This window comes from Solea solea, chromosome 2, assembly GCF_958295425.1.
Source record: "Solea solea chromosome 2, fSolSol10.1, whole genome shotgun sequence".
Classification (NCBI taxonomy): Eukaryota; Metazoa; Chordata; class Actinopteri; order Pleuronectiformes; family Soleidae; genus Solea; species Solea solea.
Genome location: NC_081135.1, coordinates 28,283,428 through 28,303,520, shown reverse-complemented (window position 1 = coordinate 28,303,520; position 20,093 = coordinate 28,283,428). Strand labels below are relative to the sequence as shown.

The 20,093-nt window shown below is 41.7% G+C and overlaps 1 protein-coding gene across 1 annotated transcript in view; it reads right to left on the bottom strand.

Moving 5' to 3' along the window:
• Positions 1–20,093, bottom strand: part of edar (ectodysplasin A receptor) — a 31,654-nt gene that overhangs the window by 7,260 nt on the left and 4,301 nt on the right. Inside the window, exons 2-8 of the mRNA XM_058622171.1 lie at positions 15,071–15,136; positions 12,437–12,556; positions 8,805–8,986; positions 5,024–5,109; positions 1,199–1,276; positions 722–847; positions 556–630 (exon numbers count right to left, since the gene is read on the bottom strand). Coding sequence (XP_058478154.1) covers positions 556–630; positions 722–847; positions 1,199–1,276; positions 5,024–5,109; positions 8,805–8,986; positions 12,437–12,556; positions 15,071–15,121 — 718 coding nt within the window. The 5' untranslated portion in view covers positions 15,122–15,136. The remainder of the gene's footprint in view (positions 1–555; positions 631–721; positions 848–1,198; positions 1,277–5,023; positions 5,110–8,804; positions 8,987–12,436; positions 12,557–15,070; positions 15,137–20,093) is intronic.

The window sequence follows — 20,093 nt, the reverse complement described above, 5'->3', positions numbered from 1 at the left end:
GTTTGAGCTTGACCTTTAAGTCATAGTCATAGTTTACTGACTCAAGCTTTGAAAAGATATGTTGCTGCAGGACTGAGTAAAATGATGCTGCTGTAATAAGTGCTGGGTGGTATGTGTTCATGCCTGAAACTGAATTGTGTGCTGTGTCACTGTGATCATTTTATAGTCGTTAAAGCTAAGAGCAAAAACACAAATTATAGTCTGTCCTGTGACTATAATTTCCATAACCATGAGTGCCTTTGTACTGTTACGGAGTGTATTTTAAGTAGTTTAAGTTTAAACTGCCTCTTTTATTGAGCCCATATTTTGTAGGCAAATCCTCAGGGACTGTGCTATGTGTGAGCAGTCTTATTTTCACTGATATGAAAACACTCGTATCTATTAAGAAAAAAACGGGTGATCTGTAAATACAGTTGAGTACAGTGTTTCCAGTGTTTACGTTTAATTATCACACATTGTTTGTGAACCAAGCCACTATGAATAACAAGATGAATTGTGTTTTAAGTAAAACATATTACTCATTCAGTGTGTTTGTGTGTGAGTATGCTGTCTCACCTGGGACATCTTTCTTGTCGTCCTGTTTGTTGGTCTGAGCTTCCACTGCCTTCACAACTTGTCCGGCACAGCACGCTGCAACACATAACGTTAAATTAAAGACACTGTCAACCTTTAGCATGGGATTGAGTGCATGCCTCAACGTGTGCATGTGCACGCCTCTCACCCTGGCCACTTGGTTTGGCCTTCAGGATGTAGAACATGATGATGAGGACGATGGCGATGGCCATGATGAATATGGTCGACATGGCGATGATGAGAGCCGTCGCGAGGTGACCCTGTCCGTTGGAACCTAAAACGTGTAGCTATGGTTATTTTTGTGCCTAAGTATGTACTTATTTATACGGTATATATCTACTGTACATATATATATCAAGGTTAGGGTGGTTAAGGTTAAGGTAAGGGGCTTGTGTGTATCTTCTTGTATAGGCATCTTTGTGAGGACCAAAAAACCCTTAATAAACCCTTTGGGAGTGAGGACATTTTGGCTGTTCCTCATGTTCTGACACCCCTTAAAGGGACTTTTTGATGGTTGAGACTCAAGGGTTAGGGTTGTGATGGTTAAGGTTAGGACGAGGATTATGTCTATGATTGTCTTCACTACAAATGCTGTCTGTTTTTCATGTTGTGTATTTGCACATACCTTTATCTGGATGAGGAAACACTGTTGTGCTGCCTGGGTCAATCACTGGTTTTTCTTTTGTTTTACTTCCTTGCGTGCCTGAAAAATATAGACACATAAACACAGCTCAGTGCTAATGTTTCTCCTGCTGATTGCTCACACGGTCATCGTGGGGAAAATGGTAGCTTTTACTGCGCACTCTGGATAACACACATATTCTTACCCGTGGTCACTTTTTCCACCGAGGTTGTGTGTGCTCAAATTTAAATCTCCCAAGCTGTGAAACAACTTTGACTCTGCAAATTTCCATTAAATGATATAATCCTCTGGAAAATGTGGTTATTTACTGTAGCTTCTTCTCAGCGAAAGGCTTCAAGAGGAAGGCACCACAAGGCAATCATTCATTCAGTTTGTTACTGGCAGAATTCACACTGGAACATTCACAGTTGGTGGCATGTTTGCTTTGGCATTTCATTTTATGGATTGTCTCTTCCCTCCAAAACACCAACAGCAGTTTTCCCTTATCTCCGTCTTTGTCAGACTCTCTCTCACTGTTGCAGACGAGCTGTTGTGTCGGGTAGGTTGCGGCACCCAAGAAGCGACTCTCTGTCCAGATTTCCTTCGTACTGACGCCCCCCCCCCACCCGTTCCCCTTCTGCGTCTGTGTAACTGGATTATTCATCAATTGTTTTTCCTTACTCCTAATTGAGCTATAAAACCTCTGGCAGCTCATAAATCAGCTCTGTTAATCAGTCTTTTATTTCCCCTTGTTGATATACTGCACACCTCTTTGGCATGTGCCCTGCTGCTTCCCGTGGTCTCAGAGACTCCTGTCATCACACACACACACACAATCACACACTCACACAGGCTGCTGCCCTGTGGCGGCGCAGACATTAACCCAGGGTATGTGTTTACACTCTCTGCATAAGGATATGAGTCTGAACTGGAATTCTGTTTAGCGTCTTGTGGTTTGGTCTCTTAATCATGTCTCAAAGGCTGAACACATACTGCAAAATGATAATACTGCAGGGCAATCTGGATACTCGGTTCTAAACAAACCGAGAGGAGCAGAATTACAGAGCTGCGCCGACATAAGAAAAGCACTTTTGTTTCAGGATGATGATACCTCTTTAAGTGGGGATGAATCAAAGGTTAACCTGTGATAAATAGTTATGTGTCAAAGTGTAACACAAACCACATGTGTCTGGTGTCTGTAGGTGGAGAGCTGCGCTGGATGTTGGTGAGGAGTGATGAGTGTGTTGTTAGGTGTATTGGCAGCTGATCGGGGGGAAAGTGGAGGGCTGTTAAAGTGCAAGAAAGAAGTCAAAAGGTAAATGTGGAATTTTAGCGATGCCTAGAGACTTACAATGTCTGCCTACCGGAGAGTAGCATCCGCACAAGCACTAACATGTAAATCATCTGTCTTTCTCATACCCACTGAAGTTTTAATTATCACACACACAGAGGTAGGCAGGAGCCAGGGTAATTTACAGATTACACGGCGAGTGTCAGCCTGCCTTTAACCTCAGCAAGCAGAACTCCCAGCATTCAGCTCCATTTATTTTATAGTTGGGGCGAATCTGATCTAAAGGGGTTTAATTAAAATGTGTCTTAACAGACTGGGAGCAACAGAGGATGTTTTGTGAGAGGTTAGCCTCGATCCAGACTACTTAACTTTTAGAAAGCAATACTGCACTAACAGCTTGGTTTTGCATTTGAATTTATATCTAAACACAATAGTAATCATATGTCAATTAGTAAGCAGAAATCCATAAGAGTGTTAAATTTTCACACATTTTTGGAAGATAATTACAGGGTATGCTTTTCCCGAAATGTAAAATACAAAGTTTCATGCAACAACGGTTATCTTGGAAAAATAAACGGTTACCCTGGTCTGTTCAGTGGTAACAAAGTCCACATTCACCAGCACTTATCAAACTTGCTATGCAAATATTTCAACTCTTTATTCAAGTTTTAAGCTGAACAGAAAAGAGTGATATCAATCCTGTGATAAAACCCTTGGTCGTAAATATGCACATTTCCATTAGATCCACATATTTCTTCAAAACAACACACTTAAATTAGCAAAAACAATGGCAAATCACCTTGATAAATCCAAACAACAATTATATAATAGAATAAATTTGTCATCATTGTATTGCTTATTTGCACTTGTTCACAGCATCGTTTAAACCTGCCTGAGAGAAACAACAATTATGCTGCTGTTAAAAAACAAGTGTTTAATTAAACACACACACACACACCACACACACCACACACACACCTGCTCCTGCTTTCATACTCTCTCCTCTGCAGGCCTGGGCTGCTATTTGGGGTTTTCATCTTTCAAAACACACTCATTAAATATGGCAAAATAACAACACCATTAATTTCCGCAACTCTTCAATTACACTCAAAGGGGATTTCAAGCAATTATGGGCCCATAAATAGTGTTCCCAAAGTGGTAAATATCAGTGAGTGTCAAGAACATAGAACAGATCCGGTTTACATTTCCTCAGTTTTCTTCCATGTTCTGTTTATCACATGTGGACAAAGCCACAGACAGCAGAGTGGAAAGTTGGCCTCTGCACTGCGAGGAGTAGTTTTGAGTTGTTTCAAAATGACATTTGTCTATTTATCCATTCATTTAGAACGGATGTCCATTCTAAAGCTACATTATACATAATCTATTTGTGTCCTTGTCAAACTACTCCAGCCTGGTTCTTATTTAGCATTTCTGCTCCATTCTCAGTAAGTCAAAAACTTCTGACTTCTTTGTTTAGTTTTTGTTTTTGTTTCTTAACCCTTTTATGTTTAAGTACACAGAGTAAGAAAAAAATGGAGTCGATGTCCTTGTATATGAATACAGAAGCAAAGGTATCACTAATATGAGGAGTTTTTAAGGGGTTTTTAGGTAGTTCCTTACCAAAAATGAGGATGTACGGACAGTAAATGTCGCATCATGACACAAATTGATTTGATTTGAAGATAATTACAGATAAACACAGCTTCATAGTGCATAATGAAGACAATGAGAAAGATTTTACGACACAATTTAAAACTGATGAATGTTAACTAAGGAAATATTGTGATTTATAATGTGTAAAATGTGCCGGGATTAGTTTGAATCAAGTTTATATTACTGTAGCAAAAGACTCCAGAGGAGTCCACAGTAATTGGAAATTAATTACGGATTGTAACCTTTTGTTTTCTGCTGCTTTAGGAAGGTACAGAATAACCGAATTTCCTCATATACTGTATGGATATGTGTGGATATGTCACTTATTTGTGGTGCACGTGTATCGGAGCTGCTGAGGCTGATAAAAACAGAACAAAATTGAGACAACTTCTGGTAAATATTATCATCCACTGATGTGGTTGCAGTCAGCAACAGTTACCATAATGTGTGTGTGTGTGTGCATACATTCACACTGTACACACACACACACACAGTCTGGTACGTAGGATAATCGGTAAGATTGTGAGATTATAGATGAGCTGCCAAACGCCCTGAAGACGCAGAAGTAGTGATCCAGGGTGGGCAGCGGTCAGGGGTGTCAGGAGAACTTAGCGCAACATCTGACCTCTGATTGTTCCCTTAAACCCAGCCCAGGCTTTTAACATGCAGTACATCTGCTTCTTCACATCCTGTCCTCTTTTATGTCCTTTCATTCGGATAGAAAACTTTAATGTTTGGTAGCTTTTAATCTCGAGGAAACCGGATCCGTGTTTGGACAGAGAAAGCTGTGAAGATGGATGTTTCAAAAGAAAACAGGGGGAATTCATAGTTGAAGAGGACGTTGGGGAGAAGGAGCAATGAAAGTGTAAAGCAGTGGCTCTTACATTCTTTGGTGTTGCGTGGTGCATTCTGGCAGGAGTGGCACACCATCCCATAGAGGTTTCTGGGTCTGTTCTCCAGCATGTAATACCTGGGGGAGACAGAAGGTACAGAAGACCGAGTCAGGCCTGACTTAAAGGAGACAGATCTTTCTGAATAGATTCCTAAAAATCGGCCGTTAACAGTTAAAAGCAAGCGCTATACTATTGAGCAGCGCAGGTGTGTTTTATATGCGGCCTCCCTACCTTCTAGACATACTTTACATACACGGTGCCTAGGTATGGGGAAACAGCTGAGGTGAAAAGTTTGAGCCGGTGAAGAAATGCACATAATTGATGCCCTGGAGGCACGAAACTTCAGCTTTGTACAGAAATGGCCCTGAGTTGTGAGCGTCTGAGCGTCTATTAGAGGAACAAAGAGGGGGGGAGGCAAAAAAGGCCCGATAGTGTGGATCAGTAAATCATTTAAGCTTGAGAGAGGAATAGCCATACAGATGTGCAGTGTACTCAGCATGCAGGTGCCTTCATACACACGTGTAAGTGTTTTAGATCAGAGATTTCTCGTCATTTTGATGGACACACAGATGAAAAGACATCTGCTTTGTTGTTGTTGTTCTGTTGTTGTTGTTACAGGAAATGGATCTTGTATTTTAACTACAAATAACTCTAGACGATCACAAGTGGTTTAAAATGTTAACAGATGATGGTGCTAAACAAACACGGCGCTATTTTGTTATGAAGTAATGATTGATAAGGACAGCCTCTCCTTCAACCTCCAGTTATTTGAAAGTGCTATAGAAGTTGTGACATCAGACTCATCTTTCTGTTGGTCTCCCCCCCCCCCCCCCCCCCCCCCCCCTGCTGAGCTACAGGTTTTACCCAAACTGTCTAACTGTCCAGGCATGTTCTTTTCTGCATGCAGCGTATGGACATGGATGTAGACATGACCAGACTGAGCTCACACTTCACACTAATCAAAAGCAAAAACATCCTGTGAAAGGAGAGTGAGAGCCAAGAAAACTAGAAGGCAGCCGGAGAGCATCCAGACTGATGACGGGGGGAAAGGTTTCAAAATGACGCTCTCCCTGTTTTGAGGGGGAGGCCGGTCCAATCCAAATCATGAATCTCTTTTATTCATGCCAAATTATACAGTATACTTCCCACATTTAATCATAAATATCATATGAAATATGATGTGTGTGGGGGTGGGGGTGGGGGGGGTAATCTCTAAGTTATTGCTTTAGCAGGATCCTTTGGATAAAATAACAATCTTGCAACTGACAGAAGAGAAAGTTTGGTGCAGACACAATGAGTGGGTCTGTGCAGAAACACTAGTGGTGGTGGCGGTGGGGGGGGGAAGATGCTGGTAAGGAGGAACAGGAGAAGGGAGGAGAGGAAGGTCTGGTAACATTTAAAGCGTTCCTTATTGACTAAATATTTTTAAGTGACAGGGGTTGCATTCAAAGCTGTCATGTGCAAATGGAGGAGTGGAGGATTTAGTGTGTGTTTGCACACAAAGTGAGGGGACGCATTAAACTGAAGGCAGCAGGGTGGTCTGTTCACATGTCAGCTCATGCGACTTAAAAGCAAGTCTGTACAATATGTTCTGAATCTGATGAGTCGAATTATACTGTATAATGTAAATACACTACACAGTGCATCTCTGTGTCTGTGCAATATAATATACAACATCTCTATTAAATATTATGTAGGTGTTCACACAAATGAGGCTGCCATTTTGTATTTACAGCACATAAGTTTTAAAACATAGACCTTATATAAAACGCGGACATAGTTTTTCCAGTTTGACACATGACGACAACCCCAAAGTAAGTAGAAACAGATCAGCCACCAGGGGGTGACTTGCTAAAAAACTGGCCTACTTCACACTTGATGTATGACTTCCGTATTCATTTTCCTGAGGAGTTAAAGGTCTTCTTCAAAGGAAATGTCAATTTTGTAAATTATGAAATGAGCCTGGTTACAGGTAGGGATGCACCGATATGACTATTTCCACCGATACCGATATCCGATATTAATATTGCTGCTATGGCCGATAACCGATATTTACCGATATCGATATATGTTTTTAAAAAAAAGTTTCTGAGATGATAAAAGTTTGTACAGAATGAAAATCATGCAAGCTGAATTTTTGAATGTCTTTCTTTATTTTCAAAACATGTTTTACCTCCAAATAACAAGGTCACATAAGACACAAGTAACCAACTACAAGTAAAGGTTTTTAGAAACATTTACCACTTGTAGCAAGTGTGTAACTAAATTAAAGTACAGTTTAACTCCCTCAACTCACTAAACTCCTGTGAGAAAGTTTGGATCATAAATTACAAACATGAACATAAATAAAAATAATACCCTGCCAAAGTTACTGTAACCGAGATAAGGGCGTCTATACTGGGTACGTAAATAAAGTCAACAACCCTTCCTCCCGGCAACAACAACCGCGCCACTTCCCTTCACAATAAAACTACACAACAGATATGAGAAACAATACCTGACAAGCTCTACTAAGAGCTGCCATAATTAAAAAAAACATGTTAAAATACTTTATCAAACTTGCAAGTATTCATGGCAACCAGATATTTATTCAATTGCAAAACATCGGAAAAGTAGCGCCGACTTGGCAGGTTGTTGCGGGGTTCAATATGCGCTATCAACCGTCGGAACCCTCGGCTGGTCGTCAAGAGCAATCATTTCCATTACCTTGATCGTTATTGCCCTGGCCACTGTCTTCCTTTGGTCGAGTCCCAGCTGCGCTGCTTTCTTTTTGTCTGCTGCCTAATGTTACTAGCGTTAGCTTCCTGCCGTTGTTTGTGTACTTCTGGGTGGCGGTTTTTCAAATGACATGATCAAATTTGTGGTATTGAATGACTTGACGCGGAACCCTCCTCGCATTACCTCGACTTTGCAAGTGTTGCATAATGCTTTTCGCGTATCTTCTATTGACACCCTGAAAAATCGCCCACACCGCTGACATTCTCTCTCCTCCACACACACACACACACACACACACACACACCTTGTGCTGCGCTTGCGTCACTGACGCTGTCCCCTTCCCGACACACATACACAAACAGCAATTAGACGGGTATAAACATCGGTTGTTAAAATCGGCGCAGTTTTACTCATTGCACCGATGCCGATATGTTAAAAAATGACGAACATCGGCCGATACCAATATTAATGCCGATATATCGTGCATCCCTAGTTACAGGTGATGTCTCTGAATGTGTGGTGGCAAAACATGGCATTGACCGAATTGTCAATATTAAAGTCTGTGGTCTACTTCGGCGCACATGCCTCTGGTTCGAGCGGCTCGCAGCTTAGGGGAGTCTGGGTGTCAGCCGGTTTGAGGGTCGCTAGTTCGAGGCTTGTATGACTATCCCTGACGACTACTTCTTCTGATGTTGTTTCTGCTTGGTGAGCAGGGCTTATACTCCACCTACTGCTGGGGCGGGAGTTCAGTTTGTGCATGCTTTGTTCACGAGCTCAAGTATACCAGGGCCTGAAGGCTTCAAAACAGGAGTTTATATTCCTACAGTTGTCCAGCCATCCATTGTCTACCACTCCTTCCTCCACATGAGGGTCACAGGTAACTGGATCCAATCCCAGCTGACTCAGGGCAGGGAAAATCACTGGACAGATTGCCAGGCCAACACACAGAGACGAACAACCACTCACTCTCACTCTTGAGCAATTTAGAGTGTTCAATGATCCTCCTACAGTTGTAACTTCGTTTAACAAACGTGTGTGTTGGTGAGTTGTTTACCCTGGCAAACACGGCCCACACTCGGCGTCGCTGTCCGAAGTTCCCGCCACACGCACCGTGGCTTTGTAGAGGGCGTCGCAGTCCTTATGGCGCCTGCAGATTTCATACTTCCCTTTGGAGTATTTCCCCTGTGGACACGGCACACACGCAAAGTCCTCGTCCTTCACACCGTAGCCACAGGTCTACAAAACACACACACACACACACAAAAACACATTGACATTAATAAAGACAACATTTGATGTAATGACTGAACTCTTCAGATCAGTCCGTGTGCCTTGAACGTATCCCACACATGAGCTCACATCTGTTTCTGTCCATATTCTTAGCAAATCAACCATCACTGTCTTGAGAGGATAAAATAGACATCTGATTGGTCACACAGATCCTCGCAACGTGTGTATGTGTGGACAATTTTCCATGGCTGGTAGTGTTTAAAATGACCACCTTGCTATTCCTTCTTTTAGCATCATTCTCCTCCCTTCTCCACACAGTAATTCCTCACAGCAGGAGGGCTGAACAACAGGCCACACACACACACACACACACGCACACTCACACAAAACATACTTCTTTCTCTTTTTTGCTCCCCTTCTTTCATCTTTCATTTTCCTTCTACTTTCATCTAAGTATTGAAACAAGCCTTTCCCTTTTGGCTTAGGGCTACAATAGACGAGTCTTAAAGAAATCTTACACCGCTCTCCCTCCTGTTTGACGTTGTGTGTCTCCGTGTGATTGTTTGATATAAAACTGTGTTGATCTATCGACAGGATCTTGTCGCGTTGCGTTAAAGCTCACGTTGGATCTTTTGTGCGGCGGCTCAGCGTGGCACTGCTTCTGTGCATTCAATCAAATCTGTTCAAGAGTGAGCGAAAACGTCGTCTTATTTTTATCTGTTGGATATGTGCAAAAAAGGACACCGATCCTTTTTTGCCTTTTATTTCGTGAGATTGACACAGATGAGCGGGGGGGAAAAAAGCAGGACTAGAGAGAGATGAGATAAAGATCCCCGGCTGTATTGAACCAAGGAAGTTGTGGTGCATGTCTTAAACCACCGCCCCAGGGAATTTATTCATAATGTCTTGCAGCTTTCACACATAATAAAAGCTGATTTAAACTTCAAGAGCCAGTTTTTTTTAATGTTTCACCTTACTGACACTTCCACCACTCCACATCCAACTGCAGTGTTTAAGATACATTCATGTAAACAAGCTTGGAAATGCAGCTACATCATGCAGACACAAGGTCCAAGCAGAGAGCAGCCACGAGTGTCTTCATCACATAGTGCATAGTTTGTATTTGTGTGTTTGAACGTTAAAGTCTCTGTAGTGAGGAGAAACCTTATGGTTATCTCATGATTAAAAAGGGTGTCAATACATGTTCACACACACGTACACGTGCAGGGGAATAAAGAAGTCGTGAATTACAGGCTGTGGCACCAGCAGGATCAGAGGGGCAGGAGAAAGTGCAAAGGGGCTTTTCATTTCACTGATTAAACTTCTTTGTTCTTTCATGTTTCTGTTGCTCACAAATGGCTAAATTATCCCTTTATGACAGAGCTCTGCGCCTCTTGTTGTCGTCGCTGTCGGACAAAGAGACGAGAGGATCACTCGATGTTACAAGTTCAAACACAGCACGTTGTTGGGCTGTTTACTTAAAGTGCATGGAAGCCCAGGGAACACAAGGCAGGGGGAGGCAGGAAGTGGGGGGGAAAAAGCAGGCAAAAACAATCCAACACAGTGGGAACGTTCGTGAGATTTGTATCTGTCTGTGTGGTAGGAGAGACAAGGAATGAAGAGACAGGCGGAGAGGAAGCTTGGGAGTCGTGCATTTTAAACGTGTACTAACAGAAACGAGCAGAAACAAGCTGCGAGCACAATATTTTAAGTAATATATTTAAATAACCTTCTAAGTAGCCAAGGTAAATGTGTTCGCCAGCAGGAAGTGGAGAAAACATTTGATTTGACTCCGGCTAGGTTAGGTTTGTACTCTCCAACAAAACTTTGGTGCAGGTAACAAATATGCAACATGGGAGCAGCCAGAGAGGAACATCAGAATATTATTTGCCAAGACTCAAATCAGTTTTCCTACACTTTGGCCAACAACTTTGTGTATTTGTTGTAATTGCGTTACTTGAATTAAAGCTGCAGCAATGTGGCCAATTAAAGTTACAATATGTAACATGAAAATATGACAGATTTTGTTGAGAAGTGAACTTTTAATGATGTCATCACCTTTACTGTCTCTGCTATAACTTCCATAAGAAGATATGAAACGTCAAAGTAGAGAAGGAAATATTCAGTCCTATAAGTTAGTTTTTTTTTCATATTATTGTGTGTATTTGTCACTAATGGAACAAGAATACACATTGCCTTGCTCACCTCGTAAAGTGCCAATACCCAGGGGAAGCAGAGAAGACAACACTTTCTTCCTAACGTCATCAAACTAAGTCGTTTGTTATTGCTATTGAGTGATCCCTATGATGTGTGGAGCCGATGCCCTAAAGGAAAAGTTTGATACAGGACATATTTTTTTGTGTTTCCAATAGGAATCGTAGCAAAATAACCGGCCTCAACCTTTCCATTTTTCAGTATTCTTCTCTTGGGATACCAAAGTAAAAGTGCGGTACGGGTGGATCTAGACCCACGACTGATTAGGCAACAGAAAAGCATCACTCTCTTGCGACTGGTGTTTCTGCAACACCCTCAGTCTGTTCTCATATAAAGCTTGATGTCTTGTTGAGGCAAACAGCCACAAACCGAGACTGTTGTGTATCGCATTTGATGTCTGCGCACCGGTACAACGTCATGCTTGCATATCTCGCTGACACGGCCATCGAGCACAGCGCACGCCCCGCCTACTGTTCTCAGTCAAAACGCAAGCCTGACCGAGGGCTTTACCGTTCCAAACGGTACCGTACTGTACCAAACCGGACTGCACCGCGATGGAAAGGCAGAAATTACATACTGTGCTTTGAGATAATGCAATTCAAAGGAGAGCACATTATGTGCTTATTCCGACATAATTGCATATAAGTGCGTTAAATCAAAATAAATCAGACAAGTGCTTCCTATTTAATGAAAAAAAAAATACTGATATTGCACTGACTTTGAGCAGCTGAGGTTAAATCTGTTCACCTTCCAGCTGTCTCACCTCCAGCTGTCTCTCTGAAGAGGGTGTGGCAGCCCGAGGTGCCCACTGAAGCGTTTACCTGCGCTCTTGTTTTCTTTGGCTGCCAGCAGACTGGCTGATGGAGGCTAAATCACTCTGTGACTGCTGCGAGTCATTCACTCTACACACATGCCTTCGCGGCGAAGTCAGTGGGGAATAAAGCAATAAACCATAAAGAAATGTTGAATTTAGGCACTCCTCATTGTGCATTTATGTGTATGAATCTCCATGTTTGTGTGCTTGTGAGTGTGTATAGTGGGTGGTCTGAACCAAAAAAGAAAAACACATTAATTTAAAGCAACAACATTGGAGTTTGAGGGCTGCAAAAACTTACGTCTATTTATTATTTGGGTGTTTTTTTTTTTAATAATTAAATTAATTTTAAAACAGATTAATCAATCTTTAGTAGCAGCCCTAAATGTGACTGTGCATGTGTGTGTGTGTGTGTGTGTGTATCTCACCATATGTGGCTCTTGCCCCGGCTGACACTGAGGACAGGCCTGGCAGCTGTTACTGGTCTGGTTGAAGAACTCATACTCTCCACAACTGGAATACTCCGCACTCGCAAACATGCAGCACAGCTGGAGGGACAGAGGGACGTACAGGGAGGACAGAAAGGTAGAGATGGGAGTGACAGAAGTGAGACTTTGGAGCGATACAATGTGACATCAAATGTTATGTTAGAACTGTATAAGTGACACTGAATGTATTTAAATTCAGTGTCACGTATACTACTACAGGAAACAGGAAACCACACAAGGTATCTTTGTAGGAAAATACAGACCACATTGAACCACTTCTCTGAACTGGTAAACTCTAAATCTAGAAAAGGAAAGAAAGTTCTCCATATTCAATCTGTTGTGTTATGATTAAACATTGCTTATTCTCTAGATTCAAGTTTTCTCTTTATGCAGTGTACAAAGAATGACTTTGCTCAATCCTGGTTTCCCTGCTTCAACACACCTGATTCATTACCAGGCTTCTGCAGAGCTTGTTGATGAATCAGGTGTGCTGGAGCAGGGAAATATCTAAAACACGCAGGGCGGTGGGCTGAGAAACACTTCTCTAAAGGTTTCATCTGCACTTTTAGGGTTTATCTCTGCGAAATAATCCAAATCAGATTTGCTCAAACTTAAACTTCACGTTGATTTGCACATGTGACAAGTTGGGTGGTGAATTAATCCGCCTCACATCCGCCATGGTGGGTGGATTACTGACTGCAGATTTATTAAACCGTTATTCACGTGGTTAATCAGTGACTTCCTGTCTGAGTGGGAAACACCGATTCAGTTCCAGCCGTGTCAGATTCATTATTATTATGAGTGACTGACTGACAACATCGGTGTGAGAATCCGCATCATCCTTTTTCAACAGCGAAGGAAGCAAAAATCATAACATCTTCATCTGTGATACTCGGATTAGGAGAGATCAGCATTAGTCATGTGTGTGGGGCAGAAAAGTGTTTGCACAATACCAGTGTTTCTTTGTGTGGCCATGTGCTCTGTTGGTGCCTCTGTGTATGTGTGTGTGTGTCTGTGCGTGTGTGTGTGTGTGGCATTGTGTCATAGTGGCTCACTGTAATAAGTTGCAGCTGGTATTTGTGGTTTAAGCAGCATACTTTGTGCATTTCCAAACAAACTAACTGACTTTAAAAAAAAAAAAGAATCATCTGCAGTCCAGAAAATGATGGAGGGAAAGTAAACGAGTGCATGACTAATCCTCTCCATCGTCTATCTGTTGTTTCAGTAACTTCTCCTTCTTTTTCTCATTACCCTCTCATTAAGCAGATTACAAACGTAGACTACCAGTGTTTGGACGAGCTCTGACCGACACACCTGATGAATATGTACGGCTAAAACAACCGAATTGGGTGTGCTGCCCCTTTAACTCGTCAAGGGTCCTCATCTGCTACTAACAAATGTCCTTTTATTTACTACGTACAAATCATCCTCTTTGTCCATTCTTCTTTGTTGGTGTGTCAACAAATTTAGGGTCACTGTGGGTATTTAGTGAGTAATGACATGCAGACACCGCTTGAACGGCCTCTCTCTAACAGTTTGTGAAAAAGTTTCAATGAGCAGCACGTTTGTCTCTGAAGACTCTGTGATAATGATCTCCTCCATATTTTCCACACTTGGAAAAACAAACTTCCTGTCACAGCAATAAACCAGACATCACACCGCCTTGACTGAGAGGAAATCCAATCAGGTCCCATAAATACAGAATACATCGCTGCATATGTGCACCACATTCAGTTATCTCCGGTTTAAGTTGAAGATCTATTAGAACTGGGCAGGAACCCCCGGTGAACTGGAAACAGCGTACACACAGTGTTGCGCTGGCTTCATCCAAACAGTTCTTCCCTTCCAACTAAGTGTCACCTTGTATTTACACACAAGGACACATGAGAGGAAAACTTGGTCAAGTTCTGGAGCCAGTTGGGAACACAGCCAGTGGGTCTCAAGATGAAAACTAGAAGAGAATCATTTTGCTACCTGTTTTCTTTTTATGGATATTTTGCTTTTCCACCACATGGTCCCGCAACACCTCGGCACGGCTCGACTCTACACACTTTGGTTGGTTTTCCATTACTATAGTATCTCCTCAACGTGGGCGGAGTCATCACAGCGCGGCTGCGTGAAACTGCCGTGACTTAGTTTTATACACGACACACACAAACTAGGGACTAGTACCTTATAAAGCAGTTGTTTTCAGTGTACTGAGTCATTAGAATCAGATAATTAGCCGCGTCATAAACCCTGCCGCTGTATTTCAGTACTAAAAAAACGTACCGGGTGCTATTGCTAATGGAAGAGCAAAATAGCCATGCCGTGCTGAGGCGAGTCGCACTGGGACCATGTAGTGGAAAAGCGGCATAAACGGTACTCAGTAATGGCTGCGATCCAAACTGATGGACTGATAAAGGTGAAAACATGAGGAGGAAGAGTGACGAACAGGAGTTTTAGAAATATAAAAAAAGAAATGGGAGGGTATAAGGACAGGGTTGGGGAAGAAATTAAGGAATATAAATTTGGAGGACACGAGGACAGAGAGAATTAAGTTGGAGGATAAAAATAAATAAATACAAAACTTACTAATAACGAGGACAGAGAAATGGACTTCTTCTGACCTCTCCTCTCTGACATTGTTGCGTCTTCTTCCTGGGGAACATAATGACAAAAGAGAATGATCATAATCGTAAGTACACAATACTAACAGCATACTATACGTCTCTTTCAATCATTTGTGCTCCTGCAACAAAACATCACTTATGCAACAGTCATGAAACTGCTCCCAGCAGTAGTGCTTTAAGTATAAGTGTCTCTCGTGTGTGTGTGTGTGGTCCTGATGAGTTCACTGTCCCGTTACCGCCAAATCATCTCCCATAAACATGCAACAGCAGCAGAACAGCCCATGACATTCCTCTGGCTCATAAGTGCAAACACATATCACCGCTGGCTAACCTCTGCTTCTGTTGGTGATATCACTCAATAACATTTGATTTTTCACTTAGCTCTCTGCCACGTTTATCGTTCCGTGAGTTTACTCGTAAAAGATAGTGTAAAAACCAAAAAAAAAAAGGAGCTTAACAGGCATGAGATGACAGGAAGGAGAAATGCAACACAATCAAGTCAAGCGACTTCCTGATTTTGTAGTTTTAGTATAAAAACATCAATAAAAAATCTGTTCAAAGTTCACACATTAAAAGGTGAACTTTAAAACCACATGAAACTTCCGGGAAAACCGAAGTCTATGTGGGTGTGTGTGTGTGTTGTGAGAGACACAGGAAGAAGCCACCATTATCTGCTATCTGAGGTCAGAATCTGTCTGTCTGGCTCCAAACCTCTGATTTCACTCTTCCATGTCACAGACTTGAGTGGAAAAAAAACCCCTCTGATCTTCAGTCATGGCTAATACACCAACCCTGAGGGTTTGATCTTGCTTAATTACACACACACACACACACACATTATCACAAGGATATACTGTATGTCCTATAAATATGCACACGGAATTATCTCGTGAGGACAAAATAGACTTAATTGCGCGAGTCCTTGTGGTTGAGACCAAAACCAGTGTGTGGTGACTTCATTTGTGCGCGTGTACAGTATGTGTGTGTGTGTGTGCATTTATACGTGCACATGGCGCTGTGTCTATCAGCTCAAAAGATAAAAGTAGAGATAGCACTTTATTTTTTTCAAAATCAGGAAATGAAGAACTGCCAAATGGTTGTGGACCCCCTCAAGGCTACTCATTATGAGGTTTAAGTGATGCACACACACACACACTGCTGTTTGAAGACTCGCCGTGTCTTCTGATGCGCGACTCTACCTCTTTCAACCCACTCTCTGTCTTTCTAACCCTCGCTCTCTCTCTGTCAGGGCAGGTCTGACATGAAAGTCAGCCCAAGTCTTCTTCTTTTCTTTTTTTTTTACCTCCTGAGGGTATTAATCTTCTAAAGACCACATAATCTTTGATAAATTACCCTTCTGTCTTAAGCAGGTACAGTCAGTGCAGTTCTCAGTTGCAGCAGTAGGACACGGCGGTCATTTTTTAGCCAACTTTCAGCGTACTGTGTGTGACTTTGAAGCAGAAGAAGCGACGTCGCTAAAGGAAAACCAAACTCCGTCGACATTTCCCTCCCCTTCCCTTCGTTTGCTCCATCCTCCTCTCTGGTTTCTATTTAGTTGCATTTCCATTGCTCTTTTTTGTGTCAGCAATGGGAATCTAATATGAAATGCCACATACTGCAGCAACGGAGAAGAACATTTACTCTGTTGCTTTAAAAAAGAAAAAAAAAAAGAAAAAGCACAATGCCAAACCCTTTAACCTCAAAAATTCATACAAAGCAAATCACCAAGAAAAGAGGACTTCTTTTGTCAAAGCTCCTTTGCCTACAGTGACAAGTATAATGCCTTGATAGCATTAAAACAAATCCAGAACATGCTTCAAAGACACATTATGGTCTGTACCAATATGGTCTGCAGCTACAGCTAACTGTGGTAGTGTTAGGGGAAACGTCTTTAAGAGGATGTTTACAGTTTGTTGTTTAAAGCCTTAAAGTAGGCTGCCATAGGAAATTCCCATTATACAAGGACAACAAATGCATACATTAATTAAAGTTGACACTGGCTGCCTTCCTCCTGCTAATTCTTTGCACTCTTCCTCAGTTTTTGGCAGTCGGAGCAGACTTCCTGTCATCGCTGCCAATCAGTTTCTTGTTAGTCGTTCTTTGATGTGTTTTGATTCTTTGTGGAAATGCTTAACACCAGCGACTCCCAAAGTTTGGGCCGCGGCCCAAGGTACCGAAGGCGGGTTTGTGAGAGATAATAAGCTGAAGCTTTTCAGATCACACTCGTAGGTTGAGATCTCGCGGCACAAACACGCTGTGTTAATCAGACGCACGTTAAACACTGAAATTAAGACTAAAAAAAAAATGCACTGGTTTACTAAGTCTCATTGACTTAGCGATGACATTTAGTGTCCGTCATGTCATTACATGGAAACGTTGCTGCTGCTCCTGTGTGTTATTATCGCCGCAGCAGATGCTCACCATCCACATTATCTGGCATATATTAATCATTACTAACATTTCCAAAAGAGATAAATGCTGAAAACGTTTCACTAAATCATCACGATGTAGATGGACTTTTTTTTTTTTTTTTACCCCTCAGGGGGTAATGCTCATTCCCTTGTGTTCTTGCAGTCACTGCTAACACAGCAGCGAAGGACTCTGCAGTTTAACATCTGAGAGACTCAAATATCCCCCCCCCCAAGATCCCACTTCCTTCCACTTACAGTCACTAATACAGCAACATGCAACAAGCCGAGTGGAGGCAAACCACAACTGAGAGACGAGAAATGAACCCAACAACTTACAAACACAGAGAGTTCTATATTTCCCAAAGTGGTCATTATTGTGAATGGAAACATGCACCTTCTTATTTGGGGCGTAAAAATACAGCCCCCAGATTTCCTTCCACTAAATCCTGAGACTATCGCCTGTGTTTGGATTAGGAAGTGCAGCAACAACGGATGATATGTTAAATATTATTTTTATCTTAAAGCAGAGTTAATATGTTTTCATCCAGGTGGATAAATGAGGCTTTGATGAGGCTAATTATACCTTCAGAACTATTGTCAAGATTCCACTTGTTGGTGTTTTGTTGCTGAAAATCTGAGCTATAGTTTTGTTGAGAAGTCACTTTAGTCCTCAGTCCTTAGTCCTTTCGTTTTTCCGGAACATGTGTGAACATTGTGACTCTGTTTGTCTTTCCTGATTTCTCTGCTGAACTGGGAAATACAGTAAGCCACATGGTTGTTGTTTTTCCTGCACCCGTCCGTGTTTCTCTCCCCTTCATTTAGTTTCAATTAGATTGTGTCGGAAATGACTTTCCACCATTTGTTTTTACTTGACCCCATAAACACCAGTCGATAATGACTTCCTGCCTGGCTAAATAATAGGCCAATGTGTGGCCCAGTAAACCTGACCAAAAAGTAAACCAATGTGAAAAAAATGATGAATGAATGAATGAATGAATGAATGAATGAAAACGTGCGGTGCAAGGATGGTTTTTGGGCTTTTCCAAAGTAGTTAACTTCTTATGTCATCCTGGTTGTGTTATTTCTAAATGAAAAATGTATTTTCCACTGAAATCTTTCTCTTTTTTTCTCTTATTCCTCCACTCATCTTGCCTAATCTGATATGTTTAATGATCCATTAATAACATGTAACTTCTTGTTACTGCAGTTTGAAGTGTGAGCAGCTGATCTTTTTTGTTGCCAATATTGGAAACTTAAAATCCTTAAAATATTTTCTGCATTACAACATGGCGAATTCAACATGAGTAAAGTGCTGATCAAATATGCAATGAAATCATAGCGTGTTCATTAAATGAACATTGTTGGAGAATTTAAAGTAGCTTCAAAAGACACAAGGTCTAAAATGACAGTATTGGACTCATATCGATATCAGCAGATACTGTTTGTGATATCTGTATCGGTGTCGTAGACAAAGAAAAGTGTCATCGTGCCATCCCTACACTTCATATTTGATCTAGCAAAGACATCGGCCCAATCCGAGCATTGACATGAGATGTTTGTGTAAAAGTTGCCGTAATCTGGAATAGATTTCACATGGCAACTTGGAAATCTTTTATGAACGAAGCCAGGCTCAAATAAACCAAACAAACTGTAACGCCATATTTAAAATATTAGCAGAAAAATGCACAATTTAAAAAAAAAAAAAGGATCAGAGTTAGCCTGAACCCCAACAGCTCTAAAGACAAATGTTCATTCATAAAATCAAATACTATGACTCACAATTTAATTCAGTGTAATACCCTGTCATTATATATTATATTATAGCACATCAGTACAAAGGGCATCAAGTCACACCTCCCTTCAAATGTGTCGAACACTGTGTGAACACTGAGGCCTTGATAATACCTCTAAGCATGTGTTGAAGAATTTGGCCAATCCACACTCAATCCACCTTTAAGTAACCTTAAGTGGCTTGTCCTGTCTTCTTTTTTTCCAAAGTGAATTATGAGCGAGGAATCCGCTGCTGGCATTTTTACATCCGTTCTATGATTTGGAGGCAGACGAAGAGTAAATACACGGGTGGCAGCGGCGGCGGCACAGCTGTCAGTCAAAATCAGCCCAATGACTTTCACTTTTAGCTCCATCGGACCTTAGGTTTATCTCGACGTGCTGGAAAAGATTGAAAGACAAAAAGAAAGCGCTGCTGTTGGGCTACACTACACATCATTCGCAAGCATGAGATTTCTGCGACACATGCACACACTGCACTGCCGGCACAGCTCACTCCCATTCGTCTTAGTTTCCTCGGTCTTTGTCAGCGCTGCAGGAAGTCAGAATCACCGAACAAACTACCCATCAAGTCTCATTAATCAGGAACCAAACGAGGCAGAAATAAATACGCCCTAATTTCCAACATGATTACCGTCCGAGTTTGATGTGAAAATAAACCCATGATTAAAGTGATTTCCAACTTTGAAGACCGGGACGCAAAACCTGGTCCTCATCTCCTCACTTTAACATCCGTTTAGGTCGGCACCATCCATCTGCAGCATCAGGCTTCATCAGTGTGTAATG